The sequence below is a fragment of the Strongyloides ratti genome, assembly GCF_001040885.1.
Source record: "Strongyloides ratti genome assembly S_ratti_ED321, chromosome : 1".
NCBI classification, from domain to species: domain Eukaryota; kingdom Metazoa; phylum Nematoda; class Chromadorea; order Rhabditida; family Strongyloididae; genus Strongyloides; species Strongyloides ratti.
In genome coordinates, this window is record NC_037307.1 from 4,524,298 (window position 1) to 4,543,931 (window position 19,634).

Here is a 19,634-nt window from a genome sequence, read left to right on the forward strand (position 1 = left end):
ATAAAAAAAATGTCATTTTTATGCCATTTTCTCTTTTCTAACTTTTTGGAAGTGAAAATAATAAGAGAGTAGTTAACAATCAAATATTCCTTATTTTAGTTACTTAAAGTTTATCATGTGATAAAATACTTTCCATTAAGCTCATTTATTTTTAATTAATTACATTAGAAAATTTGTTTGTTTTGTAATTCATAATGTACTTAAAATTGAAAGTGCAAAAAGTTTATAAAATAATTACTTTAATATTTAAGCAATTACAAAGCCTACTCATTTTAAAATTATTAAAGGGGTCTTCTCGTTAACAATTAATGAGTTATATAATTTTTTGTAATGGAATAAATAAAGAATAGTAAAAAATAATATTAATAAAAGGATAATATTTAGTAATGTTGAGATAATCATAAATGATATATTTATGTTAGAAAATTTAGCTGAACCTTTGCATTCAATGTTCCATTCTTCGGTTGTTATTTTCGGAGCCAAAGATTCAAAATCAGACAACAAACAGTACTCATCACATTTAGCAAATATAACAGGTGAATCGACAGATAAAAGATTTGATCCATTACCATATTCAGTTTTTATAAAATAACTATTATTAATAAGATGAACTTCAAATATAATATATGATGAGTATGGGGGAAGTGTATCATTAAGATTAGGTATTCCATACATTTGAGAAAGAAGCATAAGATTTGTGTCATGTACTCCGTATAAATTTATTTTGTTTGTTGTTTTATTTAAAATAAAATTTTCAATATTTTTAATTATAGTTTGATGATGCCATCCACCAATTTTACTAGCAAATAATTTTGAAAAAGATGACTGTATATTATTGTGAAGTTGAGTAACTTTTGTCTTCATTTCATTTGTATTAGCCCATAAAGGAATTTGTATTGTATTATTTAAAATGTATCTTGTTTGTAAATTATCAATAGCAACATCTAAATCATACAAAGTTTGAATATTAAGTGATGTAAGTTGAGAAAATATTTTTTTATCATCAGTAAATGATGAATCAATTTTCTTATATTCAGATGTTTCTGTTATTTTATTTCTTAAAATTGGACAAGAATTCCATAATCCTGTTCCAGGATGATCATATATTTCATTTGTTACTATAGCAATTGGTTTCCAATTCAATGATTCATATATTATTTCATTTTTTGATGGTGGAAACATTCCTGCAAGAACAGTTAAAAGACTTTCTACAACTCTTTTATCAATACCAGATGTTGCATAAACATTTTCCTTTGTTGAAAAATTTTGTGCAATAAAAAGGTTATATTTAGAAGCTAACTTCCTTCCAACCATATATTCCATTTTTATTCCATTCTAAAAAAATTAATAGTTATATAAAAGTTGTTGATATAATTATCATACATCTGTTAATTGTCCGGGTTCATATAAAAGTATACTATCATTTATAATTATTTCATTGGGGAATGTTAAATAATTTAGTGGTGTTCTTTCACCATGGCGAAAAAAGACATGCAATTGTTGTAGTGTAAAATATGATTTTTCAAAAAATAAAAAACTTAGTAATAAAAAAATTTTAATCATAATAATGTATTACGATTTTAAATTTGATTTTAAATTGTGTTGAATAATTACTATCTTATCATTATATATAAAAATAAAAACATTTATTTGTAAATATTAATGATTTGATAAATACTTTTTCATTGTTGATAAACAATCACTCCATGTATAATCATTTTTCATCTTATCTTTAATAATCTTAAGATCGTTAAAATTATATCCTTCTTTTACCAGTACAGAAATTGATTTTCTTAACATCTCCTCTCTTTCATCTTTGGCATTTTTACTTGATTTTAATAAAGTTTTTTCTAAAACATTTTTATTACTTTTTAAATATTTATCAGTTTTTAAGTTTATTAGAAAATCTAACACACAATCAATATTTGTATCTTCATTGATTTCGAAAAAAAAATCATAGTCATTCTTATCAAGATTATTGAGGTCAGTGTTATTAAAAATTTTTACAATTGTTTCTTTGTCAATATTTTCATTATCACAACGTTTACTATTTCTTTCCAAACAAGTTAAAAGTGGAATATTAAAATAAATTAAACCAATTTTGACTTTTAACTTTTTAGCAAACTTTATAAATGGCTTTCTCATACTTTGAAACCAAAAGTTATCCTCAATAACTACAACATTAAAATCAGATTCTTCTAAACTTTTTTTAACAAAATTTTCCCATTTAATACGATTATTTTTGTAACTATTATCACTTAATTGATTCTGAGATAAAATGAAATTGTCAAAAGAATAATACTTTATGTTTTCATTTTTTTTAATCAATAAATTGCAAAAATAACTTTTTCCAGAACCTGGTATACCACAAATTAAAAATAAAGCCATAAATCTAAAAAAATATATTATTAATGTTAATAATTATTAAAAAAAGTTTATGGTTTATACCTACAAATATTATAACAAAAATAGGTTAAATTTTTATTAAAACAAAATAAACAATATGGATTATATACTACCCATTAAATAAAATAATCAAGAATACTTTTTGATTGTTTATTAAATTGAAATTTCTCCACATATTGGCAAAGACACCATGATGTGGCATTATGCTTTGGTGAAAATTCAGAAACTCCCTCTCGTGGAGATCTAGGAAATAAAAGTTTTCCCTTAAAAAGCGCTTTCATATACTCTTGTGTATGTTTAATTAAATATTTTGTTGCTAACTTATCTAATGATGCTTCCTCAATATCTATTTTAATGGGTTGATTTGCATTATGGATACGAATAAGTTTCATTGTTTCAGTATGGCATTCATTTAAGTTATATTTAATAAATACTAATCCATATTTAATACAAAAAGAATCACCACAATCATTTACATATAATAAAAGATTATTTTTCATTAATTTAAGATTTACTTCCATAACACATTGTGCTAAACCAAGACGAAGCTAAAATATTTTAATAAAATATATATTAAAATAAAAAATAATAACAATAATAAAACTTACAAATTTTCTTGTTATAATACATCCATAAAGTCCTACAAAAAATATTGCAAGCCAAATTATTGTAAAAATAAAAATTGGAAAACCGCCATCAGGTGAGGAGTACAATACAGCGAGAAGTATCAATATTGTACCACTACACCATAATGGTAAAACTTTTGGAAAAAGAGTAGAAAATCTTAAATTTATTAAAAAATTATTATACTTATATAAATAAATAAAAAAAAAACTTACAAAGTAAATCTTATATCAGTTGTTATTGAACGAATATGAAATAATAAAAAATCATTTGTTAAACCTGTTTTCCTTTTTAAATCTTCAATATCATTAAAAGTATTACTTCCACAACAATTGAAGCATGATTTTTTATCTGGTAAAACTGTCCCAACAATAGAACCATTATCTTTATCAGGAGACATCTGAACTTCGTTTAATGACATTCTAAAAAAATAAATTCAAATATAGTTAGTAAAACTCCCTTTTGCGCATAAACAGTCAGGTGAACTGGGCATATTAAAAACGTAAGTTTTACTTCTTAACCACTTAAACAATCAATATTAATTTTATAAATATTGACATATAATTAAAAATAATAACATCACCAAATAATTGATTAACAATTAAAAATACAATTAATTATTTAAAAATACATTTTTAAAAAAAAAATATATATATAGTATTTTTGGAAGAAATATTATGATTAAAATGTACAGTCATGGTAAAAAGTTTTATACTGGACTTATAATTAATTCAAAACGTGACGGTATGCATAACAAAATTTTAATGATTACTGATAGTTATCATAAACTTTCTGTTCATTCAAAACACAATAAATAGTTACATTTCAAGGAAATCATACTTTTTATTATAGAAATTATCTATTATAAAACTTTTTAATATTTTAAATAATAATGTCATCGTTTAGTTTTTATAATTTTTAATAAATTATTAATTGAACTTTCATGATAATATTGTAATGGATAAGTAAACACATTAATATAAGCTACTTTTTAACCTAAACTATTTTTTTTTATTAATTACATGTAGTTTTAATAAATAATTTTCTTGTAAATTACATATTATAATTACTACATAGTTATTTTGCTAGATAAAAATAATATATAATTACATGGAAATATCCATTCAAGTAATTTGTATCAGGAAATGACAAATTATTATATAAAAAGGCAATTTATAATAAGATAGAAAAATAATGTTCTTAAAAAATTTTCAAAAAAAATATACACTTTTTATATTTAAACAATAGAATATTTTATTTTGATATACAATATATTTTAAAATGTTTTTAAAAATAATTTTTCACGATGTTGTAAAAAAATCAATATTAACTTGTTCTTATGTTTTCATTAAGAATACAATTTTTTTTAATTAAGATAATCTATGATGAAAAATTACAATAATTTAATAATATTAAAACAATATGAAAAACAATAAATCAAAAGAAATAATAAATAATGTTTATATTCATCAAAATATCCATCTATCTAACAATAATTTTTAAGTCATTTATCAATCTTATGTGCTACAAAAAAAATTATGTATATAAAAAAAAAAATTATAATTTTTTATTAAAAAATATTCATGAATAATTAATGGTAAATTATTTATATATTTTTCTACAATAATTTTTACAAATTTTATTTTTTTTATAACATTTTTAATGTCATGAAAAGCACCTACTTTTTTGTTTCCTCCCACACCTCCACAAAGAATTTTTTTTTGTTTCACTGTAAGTTATTTCAAAACTCCACCTACAAAATTTTTTAAGACCAACAGAAAAATTTAGAAAATTTTGGTTAAAAAAGTAGTTTTATATCTTCAAGCATCTCTCAAATATGACACTGGATTACTTTTTAAAATTTTTCAAATAACAGTACTATTGAATTTGTTATCTTTTTTAGAGTTCATTTTATGGTCATAATATTATTCTTAAACTGTATAAGTTTATCTACACTCTTAACAAAGTTTTTAAAATCTTTTCTTCTGTTGTAATTATATTAAGCTTCAAAATCTATTCATTAAAAATAACTTAAAATCATATATCAATTTTTATATCATTATTTTTTATCCTATTCAAAAAAAAAGGCTAATCTTACTTTCATCAGTGATATAAAATTTAATAAACTTTATAATTTCTTTATACATTTTAAACATTATCAAATATCCTTTATCGATTGTTGGTATTTTTTTATTAATACTTTAAAAAAGATAAATTGTCAAAAATTTGTTTATTTTTAAAATAATTTTGTTTAATGAAACATTTAAAATATTTGATAATTAGAATTAAAAATAAAATGATTGCTTCATTAAGTCAATTATACTTTTAAAGAAAATTGTTTATATTTTCCATATTAAACATCAATGTCTAAAAGAGCAGCTTTTTTTTGGTCTTCAAAATTTACTTTAATTCTTATTATACAAAGGCTACTTAAAAAACGGTAAAAATTTTAATAATTGATTTCTTTTTGTAACACTACAGAAATTTACTTCTTTTGATTAGTTACAAAATAATACCTTTTATTAAATTATATTTAAAAGGTTATAAAAAGTAAAATTACTGAAAGACAATTTAAAAAAAAAAAATTAAGTTTAGAAATAAATTGTACAACTGGTATTATTCAAATTTCTTTATAATAGTTAAAAAAAAACACAAAATAACGAGTTTATTCGGATGAAAAAAAATAAAGATCATAGTCAAGCCAGATGTGATAGAAGCCCTACTCACATAATGAAAATTCATGGCCGCCAAAATAATATTTAAAAAAAAAAATTGTTCATTCCATTCCTTCAATGTAAACTCCACTCTCAATATCTTGAGGAAGTTCAGTAATATCAACATCAAATCTATTTTGAACATCATTCAAAATCTCTGCATCTTGTTCATCAGCAACAAATGTGACAGCAAGACCTTTGGTACCAAAACGTCCAGCTCTTGCAACTCTATGGAGGTAGGTATCAGAACTTTCAGGCATATCGTAATTAAAAACAATGTTAACTCTCTCAATATCCATACCACGACCAAACAAATTAGTAGCAACTAAGATCCTTTTCTGGAAATCTTTGAATTGTTGATAACGTTCAAGACGTTCTGCCTGTGGCATTTGGCGATGAATACAAATTGATGGGAAATTTTGATCAGTGAGCAATTGATTGAGAACAATACAGCGTTGAACTGATTTAGCAAAAATAACGACTTGATTGAATTCTAAACTATCTAATAATTCCAGTAATTTTCTGTTCTTTTCGGGCTCTCTAAGTTTAACGTAATGTTGTTGAAGACCATGAAGAGTAAGTTTTGCCTCGTCATCAACATATACTTCAAGTGGCTAAAAAAATCAAAAAAAATTAATAAAAAATAAAGGAAATTCAAATTTTAGAAAAAAAGTTAACTATATTTCAAGAACTGTACTCTATAAAAAAGATCCTTTCAATCTTTCACAGGTAATTGAATCCCTCACATTATCAAAGAGAAAGGGTTCATTGCCATATTCAAAACTGCAAATTGAGACATATGTACTCTAAACAATTCAGCCAGATTTGGCACCTACTTCAGATTTTTTTTAAAACAAATCTTCGCTTGGAATATCCAGAGCATCAGACATTTTACCGAAAGATAAATAAAATTTTCATGAAATTGCTTACATCTTGCATAAACTTTTTACAAACTTCTCTGACATCTTTAGGAAGTGTGGCAGAAAACATCATTACTTGTTTTTCTTTTGGAGTTAGTTTTAAAATACTTTGAACATCTTTTCTCATATCGGCATCTCCAATCATTTTGTCACATTCATCGAGAACAAAATATTTTATGTTGTGTAGTTTTAAATCTTGACTTCTTGCTAAAGCAAGGATACGTCCAGGTGTTCCGACAACTATGTGTGGAGTATTCTTCTTCAAAATATCTTCATCTTTTTTAGTTGGAACTCCACCGAAGAATACATGACATTTAACACCATTCATGTATTTTGAGAATCTTTCATACTCCTTTGAAATTTGGAAAGCTAATTCACGAGTATGACACATTACAAGAACAGATACGGTACCATCAACAGCTTGTAATTGTTGCAAAGTAGCAAGAACAAAAACAGCAGTTTTTCCCATACCTGACTTGGCTTGGCAGAGAATATCCATACCAAGAATAGCTTGTGGAATACACTCATGTTGAACTAAAATTATTAATATAAATATTCAAAAATTGATTAAAATACCTTCAGATGGATGCTCAAATCCACAATCAATTATAGCTCTTAATAATTCTGGTTTGAGAAGGAAATCTCTAAATCCACTAGAGTGGATGGATGCATATGTTCCCTTAAAAAAAATAAAAAAATCCTTATTAATTCTAATTTACCTTGACTTTTTTAGTTTGGTTAGAGTTATCAGTTTTAGCTACAACTTCAGTGGTTTCAGCAGTTCCTTCATCATAATCTAGAAGTTGATCCTCATCCATTGTATTTATTTTTTCTATAATAAATTAAAATTTAATTAAAAAAAATACTATCAATTGAATATAAAATTAATGAAATTAACATAAATTTCTAAATAAATGATGCAAACGAAAAATATTTGGAATAATGTTCAAACATTTCAAATATATGCAACTAGGCATCAACTAAAGCAAGTTCGCTTTTCACACACCATTGTTTTGTTGTACGCCTTAAAAAATTGGGGAACTACATATACAATATTTGTCTCAAGAAGAATATAAGTCTGTATAAGCGCCCAAACAATAGATGCATCTTTACCTATTAAACAACTTTGTACGTTGAACTTTTTATTGTTGTGATTTATGAATTCACCTAAGGATTCCAATATCAATTTTGTTACTCCTGCTGTTCCTGGAACACGAACAAGAAAACGTCGGGCAACTGATAATGAAGAAGTTAGTAAAGAAATTTCACAAAATCAGAAAACGAGCCGTAAAAGGAGCAATAATAATACCAATGTTAATCCTTTTACAACAGTACCTGAAGAAGAAATAAGTGGTCCAAAAACGTTATATGGAAAAGTAAAAAGTGGGAAAAATGTTGGGAAAATTGTAGATGAATGGATTGATATTTATGATAAAAATCCAGAAGGTGCACTTCAACAAATGTGTCAATTTTTAATTTCTTCTTCTGGTTGTAAAGGTGTATTAACATTAAATTTTATAAAATTAGGAGATTTTAAAAAAGTATTGGCATTGTTAACAGAATGTTTTGAAGATACAGCTGATTATCCTCTGGTTTCTAGTAATGCACAATATAAAAAATTTAAACAATCTTTTGGAGATTTTTTATTAGTAAGTTAATAATGATAAAATTTTTATTTATACATGTATATTTTATTTAGATTTTTGCAAGCAAAAGTAAAGCAAACATTCTTTTCGATTCTGTATTGATGGATGGAGTTTGTCAATTATTGACAGCAATGGCAGATTCACCTGTAAGAGCTTTTAGGCATACTTCAACATATGCATCTATGAAATTGTGTTCTGCCTTTGTTGACATTATTGTTTCATTAGTTGATTTAAAAGATAAAAATAAAAAACAAATTGATACAGCTACAAGTCGAATGAAAAATGAAAGAAATTCAGAGGCATTAGAATTATTGATGAAACAGTCTGGTAGTATCAATGAAAGAATTTCTGACTTAACTGATATGATGTCATATATGTTTAAGAGTATTTTTGTTCATCGTTACAGAGATGTTGTTCCTGAAATAAGAATAATTTGTATTACTCAATTAGGTTTATGGATGCTAGTTTATCCTGAATACTTTTTAACTGATTCATATTTGAAATATATTTCTTGGAGTGTTTATGATACAGTTTCAGATGTTCGATTAGCTTGTTTAAATGCTCTCATACCGTTGTATGAAAAACGAAATAATTCTGAAAGATTAGAACTTTTTACATCACGATTTTTAGAAAGAATATGTTCTATGGTTTCAGATGTTAATGTAGAAATTGCATGTAAAGCATGTTATTTACTTAAATGTATTTATAAAATATTACCAAGTTTATTAGATGTTAATATTTGTGAACCTATATATGAGTATGTCTTTACTTCTCATAGATCATTAGCTATTGCTGCAGCACAATTTTTGTCAGCCCAATTTTTTAAACCAAAAAATGAACATAGTGATGATTATTCTGAAATGATTCCTTACTTAGTAATGTTTTTACAATCAGCAGGTTTACACAATCATGCTGATTATTTTGTTGATGCTATGATTGATGTACATCCAATGTTAAAAGATTGGAATTCAATGATTGAACTTTTATTATCTGATAAACACGAAGATCTTGATGTTCAATTGTGTAATATTTTAGCATGTGCTGTTAAACAAGCATGTACAGGTGAGAGTCCTCCAGGTAGAATTATAACAACACGAAGAAATGCTACTCAAATTGGAAAAGATATAAAAATGCAACAGGAGGAAAGAATTAAATTATCAGAAATTATTATTCCTCATTTAGCAACGTTGATGCAAAAATTTATAAGCAACGAAGAATGTCTAGCTGATCTTATTCATATATCAACTTTTATTGATGTTGATTTGTTTATGACAAATAGATGGGAAAAATATTTAGAAGATATTTTACAAATATTTGATACAATAATTGAACAAAGTATAAATGTTGAAATATTATCTAATATTGTATTAACCATTCACCAATTGCAAAAAAATATCTCAGTAAATGCAAAAGTTCAAGTATTTCATCAAACAATTAGTCACAGATTAACAGTTCAATTAAAACAAGACATGGGTTATTTTATTAAAGAACCTTCTATAGATAAAGATGAAAAATGTAGTTTAATTTCAGCATTAACAAAAGTATATGCATTTTTAACAAGAGATGATCTTGGTAAATGGAATATATGGGAAATTGTAACTCCACTTTTTAAAATACCCGAAAAAGCCACTGATCTCGAAATTGTACTACCAGCATTTAAGTGCCTTGTTTTATATTTAACTAATCAATTAAAATCACTTGTTGGTGGAGTGAATTCATTTGACGGTACCCCAAAAAAAGTTAAGAATATAAATGGACAGATTAATGATTTTTATAAATTTTCAGTTTCAATTCTAAAAAATTTTAACACTGATATTGATGATGTTTATCATGGTGTTGTTGATACACTAATTTTAGTGTGTAATAATGATTTGTATAAATCTTCGTCTTCAAAAGTAAAAATTGGTTATGAACCTGATTCTTCTCTTGTTCAAAGTCTTATAGATTACCTCAATTGTCATGTCTTTGATGTTACACCAACATCATCTAAAAATTTAACCCAAGAAGAATCATTTGCCCTAGTTTCAAGAAAACGTGAGATTCTTGCAAGTTTTTGTAAATTAATTGTCTATGGATGCATATCTTTCAGTAATGCAAGATTTGTTTTACCGTACTTTAATCAATATTCTAAAGATTTTGGTGATATAATAAAGACAATGATGCAAAAATGTAGAGATATTGATAAAATGCAATATGCTAAAGTTATAGCAAAAACATTAGTAGAATGTTATGATAAACTTAAAGATGAAGAAACGAATCAAATTGACACTTCATCAAAGAAGTTTATGGAGTTGAAGGATTTGGCAAAGAAATTTCATCAGTCTTTTGGAATTGATCCTGTTAAAAATAGAAATGCAGTATCAACAATTCATAGAGATGGAATTTTGTTTTCAATGTTTAGTGATGAGAATATTCAATTTTTGGAAATATTATTTGAATTTTCTTCCCGTTTGCTTTCACAAGATAAAGAAGTAATGTAAGTTTGGAATAATTGAATTATTTTTACTTTTACTTTTTTTTAGATTAAGTTATTTAATGAAACATTGTAAAGTTGACGAAAATGAAATGAAAAACAATAAAAAGTATGAATCAATTTTATTATATAAACAATCTCTTATGTAATTTTTTAACCACGAAATAAACTTTGTATGTATAATTTGTCTTCATTATTATTTGGAACATTTATATCTATAAAACCTTGTTCTGGTGCTAATATTTGACTAACACCACAATCTGAAGGACAGTATCGTGCTTCTGATTCACCTGGTGGGCCTACTATTCCTTCTTGACCTATATCACCGCTATTTCCTTCTTTTCCTTGCATTCCTTGTGGACCAAAGTTACCAGGAAGACCTGGATTACCAGGTGTATTTGAAGGTTTCCCTGCAAGTCCTGGATTTCCTCTTGGGCCAGCATTTCCTGGTGGTCCTTTTGGTCCTTTAATTCCAATACCACTTATAGAGACATCTCCATCTGGACCTCTGTTTCCTATCGGTCCTCTTTCTCCATATCGTCCAGGTGCTCCACGTTTACCGGGTTGACCTGCAAGTCCTGGTAATCCACTTTCTCCAGGATCACCAATAGGACCAGGTAATCCAGGGGATCCACGTTCACCTTGAAGTCCTCTACTTCCTTAAATATTTTTAATTAATTGTTTTTATATTTAAAATATATTTATAAATAAATTAAAAAATACTTTAATAATATTCAAATTATTTTTAATATTAATGTTTTTGACCTCATTTTTTTTTAATTTAAAAATCAAAATATAAAATTAAAATTACCCATTGGACCGGATTGACAAATTTGACATGGCGTTTCTGGAAATGATGATAAAGATATATCAATACCATCATTTCCTGGTCTTCCTGTTTTACCAGGTTCACCTGGAGCAGCATCAATACCTGGTTCTCCACTTACTCCTGGAGCTCCATTAGGACAAATTAATGATGCACATGCTTAAAAAATATAATATTGAAAAAATTAAATTAAATTACCTTTACAAATATCATAACTCCATGGATTTCTTTTATTTCTTGAAAAAAATAAAGAAGCTGGAAAATCTTTACTAGGTAATGATAGAATCATTTGCCATATTTTATCTGAATTTTTTTTATATGTCATTGACTGTATTGCAACCCTATCTACCTCAATTGAAACCTTATCATATATTGAAGGAACTGAAAGAAGTAGAAAAAAAACAACAAATGAGCTTATTAAGATAGATAATAAGCCAAGATTAAAATATAAGTCATCACTAAAAACTTCATTAATACAAGGAAAGCGCCTTTTTCTTTCCATTTTTTGAATGAGAAAAATTTAAATTAACTAATTTACTTTTATTTAGAAAAAATAGAACATAGGTCAAGGAATTCCTACAAAAATAGGAATGGTACCTTAAAATTGACAGCAATTAAAGAAGAAGGTCATCATAATATCTGAAGAAGAAAAAAACAAACAAAACCATAATATCCAAAAAAAAATATAATTAGTATACCAATAAATTTTATCACAATATTTATATCAACCTTTAGACAATAACAACAATAAAAAGATATATATTATAAAATATTTTATATTTATTGTGTTAATAAAAATTCATCCGTAAGTGCCAGCTAATCAATGCCTTAACAATTCCGAAAAAAAATCAAAATATAAAGGTTGAATGGGTAAAAAAGATATTATATAAAGATGAAGAACAAATTTGAACAAAATATAGTCAGCTTTTATAAAAATTAATCCTTCATTTGATACACACCAAATAACTCTCATCTTAAACACTATAATAAGAACAAAAAGAAGGGCAATAAAAGTATATAGTAATAGATGGTTAATTGTTTAGAAGCATTTACGGTGGACAATTGAAGGGCCGGATTCATCGTACTCTTGCTTTGAGATCCACATTTGTTGGAAGGTGGAAAGAGAAGCCAAAATAGATCCTCCAATCCAGACAGAGTATTTGCGCTCTGGTGGAGCAATAATCTTAATCTTCATTGTAGATGGTGCAAGAGCAGTAATTTCTTTTTGCATACGGTCAGCAATTCCTGGATACATGGTTGTACCACCAGAAAGAACAGTATTGGCATAAAGATCTTTACGAATGTCAATGTCACACTTCATAATAGAGTTATAAGTAGTTTCATGAATTCCAGCTGATTCCATACCCAAAAATGATGGCTAAAAAAAAGTATAATTTATATTAAATTGTACATAATAATTATTATAATTTACCTGGAATAAAGCTTCTGGACAACGGAAACGTTCATTACCAACAGTAATAACTTGTCCGTCAGGAAGTTCATAAGATTTTTCAAGTGATGAAGATGAAGCAGCTGTGGCCATTTCTTGTTCAAAGTCAAGAGCAACATAACAGAGTTTTTCTTTGATGTCACGAACAATTTCACGTTCAGCAGTTGTGGTAAATGAATAACCACGTTCTGTAAGAATTTTCATGAGGTAGTCAGTAAGATCACGTCCAGCCAAGTCAAGACGAAGAATTGCATGTGGAAGAGCATATCCTTCATAGATTGGTACAGTATGAGTAACACCATCACCAGAGTCAAGAACTACACCAGTAGTACGTCCAGAAGCATAAAGGGAAAGAACGGCTTGAATAGCAACATACATAGCAGGTGTATTGAAAGTTTCGAACATAATTTGAGTCATTTTTTCTCTGTTTGCCTTTGGATTAAGTGGAGCTTCAGTAAGAAGAACTGGATGTTCTTCTGGAGCTACACGAAGTTCATTGTAGAAAGTGTGATGCCAGATTTTTTCCATATCATCCCAGTTGGTGACAATACCGTGTTCAATTGGATATTTAAGAGTAAGAATACCTCTTTTGGATTGGGCCTCATCTCCAACATAGGAGTCTTTTTGACCCATACCAACCATAACTCCTTGATGTCTTGGTCTTCCAACAATAGATGGAAACACGGCACGTGGTGCATCGTCTCCGGCAAATCCGGCTTTACACATACCTGATCCATTATCAACAACAAGAGCGGCAACTTCTTCGTCACACATTTTTCTTTTTTAGGAGATTCAGCAAACTAAAAGTAAAATACTTTAGAATATATATAAAATTTGTAAAAATAATTTTTTAAAACGACAATGATGACAACGCGAAATGTCACAAAATGTTACATTATACAGAGCTATAAAAATATAATGACAACGGAATTTTAAAGATAAGGTTGCGACAGCCTGCTCATTCTCCCCTTAACAAAGACAAACGTACTGAAAAGAAAGCAGCTTATACGTATTGACATTCAGCAAGAATTTGGTAAAAGAGAACCATTCCACGAATTGAATGGTCCGAGTATACTAAACAAAAAAAAAGTATGATGTACTAAACTACGACCGCCCTATTCTACAACAATACCAATGAAACCAGAACACAAGGAGAAGCTAGAAATAATAATGTAAAATACACAACTGAAATTAAATAGTAAAACAAAAGAGATAACAGTATTTTACTATAAACAACTAATTACCACTAACGTAAACTGATCTCAAATGCCCCGCTAGTAGAAAATAAATGTTTATATGAAGTAACAACATATGAATAAAGGAAAGGCGTATTTCCAGGCTAATGATGAATCATTGCATGCATATGAAAAATATGGATGATTGGATGAGTCACAAGTGCACATACTTTCACATAAAGTCACCATTTGATTTGTAATCATAATCAACAATCACTAACATGGTGACTTGGAATAGGTAGAGAATAACTGTCCAGAGAGATGCAGGACAAAAAGTTTCGAAATAAGGAGGTATTCTTAAAAGATGTACTATACAATAATAATATAATCGTAAAGGTTAGTATATTCTTAATGGCGGTAACAACACACTAAGTCAAACGCATTTTTATATTGTGATTAGAAACGAGGGAAATGCAGTCACATATAGGTATCAATAAATTTTGACAGCAAATGCATACAAAAATGTGGGCCTGTCCCAAAAATGGTAATTGTGTCAGCTCCTCAAAATATACGCGCCAGCGATATATTTTCTAAAAAAAAAAAAAACCATGAAACGAATGACATAAACAAATTGTATAGAGCGATTTCGCAAGACAAATGAAAAAGAAAGATAGTTCACCACCACTACATGCAAGTAAAAAAACCCTTCCATTCTATAGCCACTTTTGGTCTGAGCCATTCCAATCGCTCTTGGCACGAACATTATGCAGCGACCTCGATTTAGTAAGAGTCTCGGCGCAAAAACTTTGTTTGCCACCACGTTCGCATGCGCTCCCACAAATCGAGGGTGTATCTTAAAAAAAAAAAAGAAAAAAAGTAATATTTATACTTCTTGAGATGACACCAAAGCTATCTTAAAAATGAGTTACAAATTTATTATAGTAGAAATTTAGTTCAACATAAAAGAAAGAAAAAAAGATATTGTTTTTAGCCTGGGATATTTTACTTAGGAATTCGATGATACGCATCTAAAGAAATTCTAGAACTTTCTACCATACCAAAATGTCCACTATCAAACATTTCCCCAATAGATGGAGCGTCAAGCATTATTGTAAAAAAATAGTGACCTCAAATTTGAAAATAAATTGGTATGTATAACATTAAAAGTCATGCATATGTAGCTGGTAACAGATCACAGATACACGTAAAACAATTGAAGGTGACCTCACCGTATGTCCTATAAAATCTCTCAATTCCAACTTCACAATAAAATTAAAGCATGTTAATAAGAAAAAATGTGGGAACTATACATTTCCAGTCAATGAATGAATCACCCTACCCCGTTATACAACTTTGGGAAAATCAAATTTGCCAAGATAGTTTATTTTTAGTTTCTCAAAATCGTACTATCAAAATGTTCTTCAAATAAAGTTTCCCTAAACCGCCTAGACAGAAACAATAATGTAATTGTCATTGCACCAACTTTCCTATACACTTATGAAAATGTAATGGTTGGATTTTTAACAATAAAAAAAAAATAGTTGATTTTCTGGTGTACAAAATACAAAAGAAAAAAAAAACTAGATAAAATTGACACAGTATTTGGCAGCGCAAAATTTAAATAAGCTTTTAAGATAAAAATTATACAGTTTATTACGATGAACTTTCTTGATTGAACGGATTACAATTACCAATATAACCAATGTGTTTACAAACAAACCGATTATATATAGCACACAACTATGAAATCTGCGTCAAATTACCTACATGTTTTAACTTACTTCACTTGAAGAATGTAATAATATCATCTAAGCGCAATTGGAGCATCTTAGTATTAACTTAAGTGTAAATATAACTTACAATAAGTCGATTTGTGATGAATAATAATAGTAAATAAAATGTTGGATGTAATACTAAGAATTGATAAAAGCTAACTTTTAACTATAATATTTTTCATCTGCCTACAAAAATTAGAGTATAAAAATGTATATTTGTAATCATTCCGTTCCTCCCGTTCAATAGTATAGTAACATAATGTGGTGACAACTTTACTACTAATATTTAAGACATTCAATCTGCATGATGAAGGACAATAAATAATATACAATGAAAAAGAGAAAGAATTTGAGCTGCTTTAAAAGTTCAAGATATTACAAGAAAACAATATAATGTTAAGTAAATTTCTAATAGAATTAAAAAAGAAATTAAACTAAAGATGAAATTTAAAATAAATTATATATATTGGTTATAATGAACAAAAATGGTTTAAGAATAATATATTATTTACATCATCATACAACTTATACCAGATGGTAGATAAATTAGTAAATATACCAGCAAGATAAGCCTTATGTGACTTAAAAGAATATATTTAATTTAAATAAAATAAATTTATACGAAGTAATATATAAACTTTTAAAAATCAGTGATAAAAATATATCATCTTTGATGACAACTTTATTGTGAAAATGAATATCATTGTATAAATGCCTAACTTCTTATAAAGATAATATATAAACATATAAGTTGAAATACAACGCATCGTTTGAAATACTACTTTACTGATAGTAAATATTTAAATCAAAATGATTTTTTTTTTTAATCTAACTATTTAAATAGCCTTAAAGATAAGCTATAAAGTCATGAATTTATAGGATGAATTAGTCAATATATATATATCTACCTATTAGATAAAAATATAATACGAATCATTTATTATATTGACTATGTAAAATAAAATAATTTTAAGAAAAAAAAAATATATACTAGGTCTTATTAAAGATTATAAAAGTTTATTTAAAAAAGAAGTATATGTTTAAAATTTATCTTGTAACTCAACATGATTTTAATAATAAAAATAAAGTAAATATGTACATATAATTATAATGTATAAGTTATTAATTAGAGAATTTGATAGTTCATGGTATAATATTAAATATATGATTTAAAGTAGATTATTGTATAGAGTAGGCAATGGCATTTTGTAACTAATACCATATAAATGTTTAGAAAGATGAATAAAGTATCGCAATGACACTATTTACAAAGGTTAGATTTTTTATCCCACTTTTTAAAATAATGAAGAAATGTGTCGAATTACATAGTATTAGATTTATATGTAAAACTAAAACTAGACACTATAGGCATATGCGATCATGACACAATAAAGAAAGATGAACTTTATGTTTTTCTATTTTATTATATGTAAAGACAGATTACTACAATAAGTCTAGATAATTGTCATTTAGCTAAATAATGGTACTTCAAATGAACAGCAGGCAAACATTTGATACTGTATGTTAAATTGACAGAAAGATTGAATATTCCATCCATTATATTCATTTGTTTCATTTTCTAATTGTTTACACTTATCTACTGAAACATTTTTATTATCAGTTGGTGAGCATGAAACTATAGAATTCATATAAGGGCATAATGGATCTAGATAAATTATCATTAATTAATTTAAATAATAAATTTTTATTCTAACCTTTACTTTTTTTCCAATAATAAGATGACAATTTAACATTTGTATTATTATTGTTAATTGATAACCATTTTTTTAAAAATATTTCTTTATTAATATTTACTTTTGAATTATATTTTTTATAATTTAATATTATATTTTTAGGCTTTATATTATTTTCAATAGATTTACATATTCCTTTTTGGTTATCAAATAAATGACAATAAAATCCTTCATCACATTGATAATTTTTGGATGTACAATCTTTTTGTGTTATTGAAATAATATTTTTTTTAATATTAATAATAGTCTTTGATTCTTTTTCACAACAAAAGCCATGAAGTGTATTTTCTATATTTGTCACATCTGTACATTCAAATCCACGTGGACACTGATTATCTTTAAACAAAGGACATTTTATGACAGATTGATATGAATTGTCTTTATGAGTCAAAGCCGCTTTTCTTCCATTAGGACATAGAGTTAAAGGATCATTTCCACAACAATGATATGTTAGAGATGTTGTTTTATTTTTTGTACAAATAAAATTATTTGGACAAGTATCAAATGATTCAGATGGGTGACAGGTCATTCCTGACTCCTCTATTATATTTAAATATGGTTGTAAATTTGGAGATAAACATTGATTGAGATAATCATTTCTACCACAACATATATGTTGTCGGAAAATATTATCAAATCTACATTTATATGGTGATGGACATGGATTTTGTGTTGTACAATAATGTAATGTCCCAAGATGATCAGTATATAATGGTAATTCACCTGGTAAACATCCTGTTGAAAAACAAAATTTTTGACAATCATTAATAGATTGAAAACGATTATTATTAAGTCCTTTACACCCACCAATTAAAAATGGTTTACATTTAAGATCTAAATTATCAAAATAATACATTATTTTATTACTTAATGTATTATTTTGACATTCTCCATAACCAGGTGATGAAAACAATTGACAAACATTTTCTAAAAAAAAAAAAAAATATTTTTTCATATGACTTGATTGTTAAACATACCTTTAGAGGGACAACATATACCATATTGATTATTTCCATCTTTGTAGCAATAACCATTTGAAGGGCAGTCAATTGATAAGTTACATTTAATTATATTTAATTCATTTTTATAACTATAAGCTTTTATTGTTTTTAATGGTTCCATATTTAATGGACATTGATCAGAAGATATAAATAACAGGAATATTACTAATATATACAACAACATGATATCAAAATGTCAAAAAGTTTTAATTTTTGAAGATATAAAATATTAAAAAAAACGTGATTATATTATTAAAAGTTTATCTTTATGACAAATAAAAACATGAAAGTATAAAACTAAACTTTTTTTTTTCTTTCTTGACCATATTAAGTATTAAGAAACAAATTCTTTTTCCTTCTAATACTCCTGAGGAATATTTATAAGACTTTCTTTAATTTCCTCTTTTGTCTTTTCTTTGGGGGGTGCATATCCTCCACGACGAATGTCAACCATATCATGTGGGCCTAATTTCATATCATAATTTTTTCCCAACTAAAATTTTATTTTTTTATTAAAAAAAAGTTTTATAATAATGGTAAAAGTTATATAAAATTACCTTTTCAAATACAGTGAAATCATCTCTTTTGGTGATACAGAACCAATTTATAATAAAAAAACTAAGTAAAAATAGGATTACTGCAAAGATAATTGCAACAACAACAGGACCCCAATAATCAACAATACTAAATTCTTGTAATGGCATAGTGTACAATAATAATAAATTTTTTTTTTTAGAAAAAAAACTTTAAAATATTCCTAAAATAAAATATATTAAGTAAAGTTATATTTACCTTTTTAGAAAAATGGTAAAAATGAAATAGACCAAGTAGATGATAATAGGTAATGATTGCGCATGTTAAAATTACATT

General features: G+C 26.4%; 9 protein-coding genes across 9 annotated transcripts; 1 reads left to right on the top strand and 8 right to left on the bottom strand.

Annotated features, from left to right (window-relative positions):
* Positions 1-267: 267 nt before the first annotated feature.
* Positions 268-1,563, bottom strand: SRAE_1000145300 (Histidine phosphatase superfamily, clade-2-containing protein; the record flags this gene model as incomplete). The annotated part of the gene is made up of 2 exons (XM_024648410.1): positions 268-1,335; positions 1,384-1,563. 2 exons carry the CDS (start codon positions 1,561-1,563, stop codon positions 268-270), a joined length of 1,248 nt encoding a protein of 415 aa, XP_024502391.1.
* A 96-nt stretch (positions 1,564-1,659) lies between these two features.
* On the bottom strand, positions 1,660-3,451 carry SRAE_1000145400 (P-loop containing nucleoside triphosphate hydrolase domain-containing protein; the record flags this gene model as incomplete). Its single annotated transcript, XM_024648411.1, has 4 exons — positions 1,660-2,344; positions 2,596-2,954; positions 3,015-3,189; positions 3,246-3,451. 4 exons carry the CDS (start codon positions 3,449-3,451, stop codon positions 1,660-1,662), a joined length of 1,425 nt encoding a protein of 474 aa, XP_024502392.1.
* Positions 3,452-5,806: 2,355 nt separating this feature from the next.
* SRAE_1000145500 (ATP-dependent RNA helicase WM6) lies at positions 5,807-7,482 on the bottom strand (the record flags this gene model as incomplete). The annotated part of the gene is made up of 4 exons (XM_024648412.1): positions 5,807-6,358; positions 6,675-7,198; positions 7,241-7,343; positions 7,384-7,482. 4 exons carry the CDS (start codon positions 7,480-7,482, stop codon positions 5,807-5,809), a joined length of 1,278 nt encoding a protein of 425 aa, XP_024502393.1.
* A 339-nt stretch (positions 7,483-7,821) lies between these two features.
* On the top strand, positions 7,822-10,932 carry SRAE_1000145600 (LD34181p; the record flags this gene model as incomplete). Its single annotated transcript, XM_024648413.1, has 3 exons — positions 7,822-8,313; positions 8,364-10,786; positions 10,833-10,932. 3 exons carry the CDS (start codon positions 7,822-7,824, stop codon positions 10,930-10,932), a joined length of 3,015 nt encoding a protein of 1,004 aa, XP_024502394.1.
* Positions 10,933-10,936: 4 nt separating this feature from the next.
* SRAE_1000145700 (Collagen triple helix repeat-containing protein) lies at positions 10,937-12,111 on the bottom strand (the record flags this gene model as incomplete). The annotated part of the gene is made up of 3 exons (XM_024648414.1): positions 10,937-11,442; positions 11,595-11,768; positions 11,808-12,111. 3 exons carry the CDS (start codon positions 12,109-12,111, stop codon positions 10,937-10,939), a joined length of 984 nt encoding a protein of 327 aa, XP_024502395.1.
* Positions 12,112-12,648: 537 nt separating this feature from the next.
* SRAE_1000145800 (Actin, alpha cardiac muscle 1) lies at positions 12,649-13,833 on the bottom strand (the record flags this gene model as incomplete). The annotated part of the gene is made up of 2 exons (XM_024648415.1): positions 12,649-12,987; positions 13,042-13,833. 2 exons carry the CDS (start codon positions 13,831-13,833, stop codon positions 12,649-12,651), a joined length of 1,131 nt encoding a protein of 376 aa, XP_024502396.1.
* A 1,114-nt stretch (positions 13,834-14,947) lies between these two features.
* SRAE_1000145850 (Hypothetical protein) lies at positions 14,948-15,341 on the bottom strand (the record flags this gene model as incomplete). Its single annotated transcript, XM_024648416.1, has 3 exons — positions 14,948-15,087; positions 15,124-15,143; positions 15,241-15,341. The coding sequence occupies 3 exons, from the start codon at positions 15,339-15,341 to the stop codon at positions 14,948-14,950; spliced, it is 261 nt and encodes an 86-aa protein (XP_024502397.1).
* A 2,137-nt stretch (positions 15,342-17,478) lies between these two features.
* On the bottom strand, positions 17,479-18,885 carry SRAE_1000145900 (Proteinase inhibitor I2, Kunitz metazoa domain and Cysteine-rich repeat and Lustrin, cysteine-rich repeated domain-containing protein; the record flags this gene model as incomplete). Its single annotated transcript, XM_024648417.1, has 3 exons — positions 17,479-17,675; positions 17,725-18,690; positions 18,741-18,885. 3 exons carry the CDS (start codon positions 18,883-18,885, stop codon positions 17,479-17,481), a joined length of 1,308 nt encoding a protein of 435 aa, XP_024502398.1.
* A 237-nt stretch (positions 18,886-19,122) lies between these two features.
* SRAE_1000146000 (Hypothetical protein) lies at positions 19,123-19,468 on the bottom strand (the record flags this gene model as incomplete). The annotated part of the gene is made up of 2 exons (XM_024648419.1): positions 19,123-19,257; positions 19,322-19,468. 2 exons carry the CDS (start codon positions 19,466-19,468, stop codon positions 19,123-19,125), a joined length of 282 nt encoding a protein of 93 aa, XP_024502399.1.
* Between the last annotated feature and the right edge of the window lie 166 nt (positions 19,469-19,634).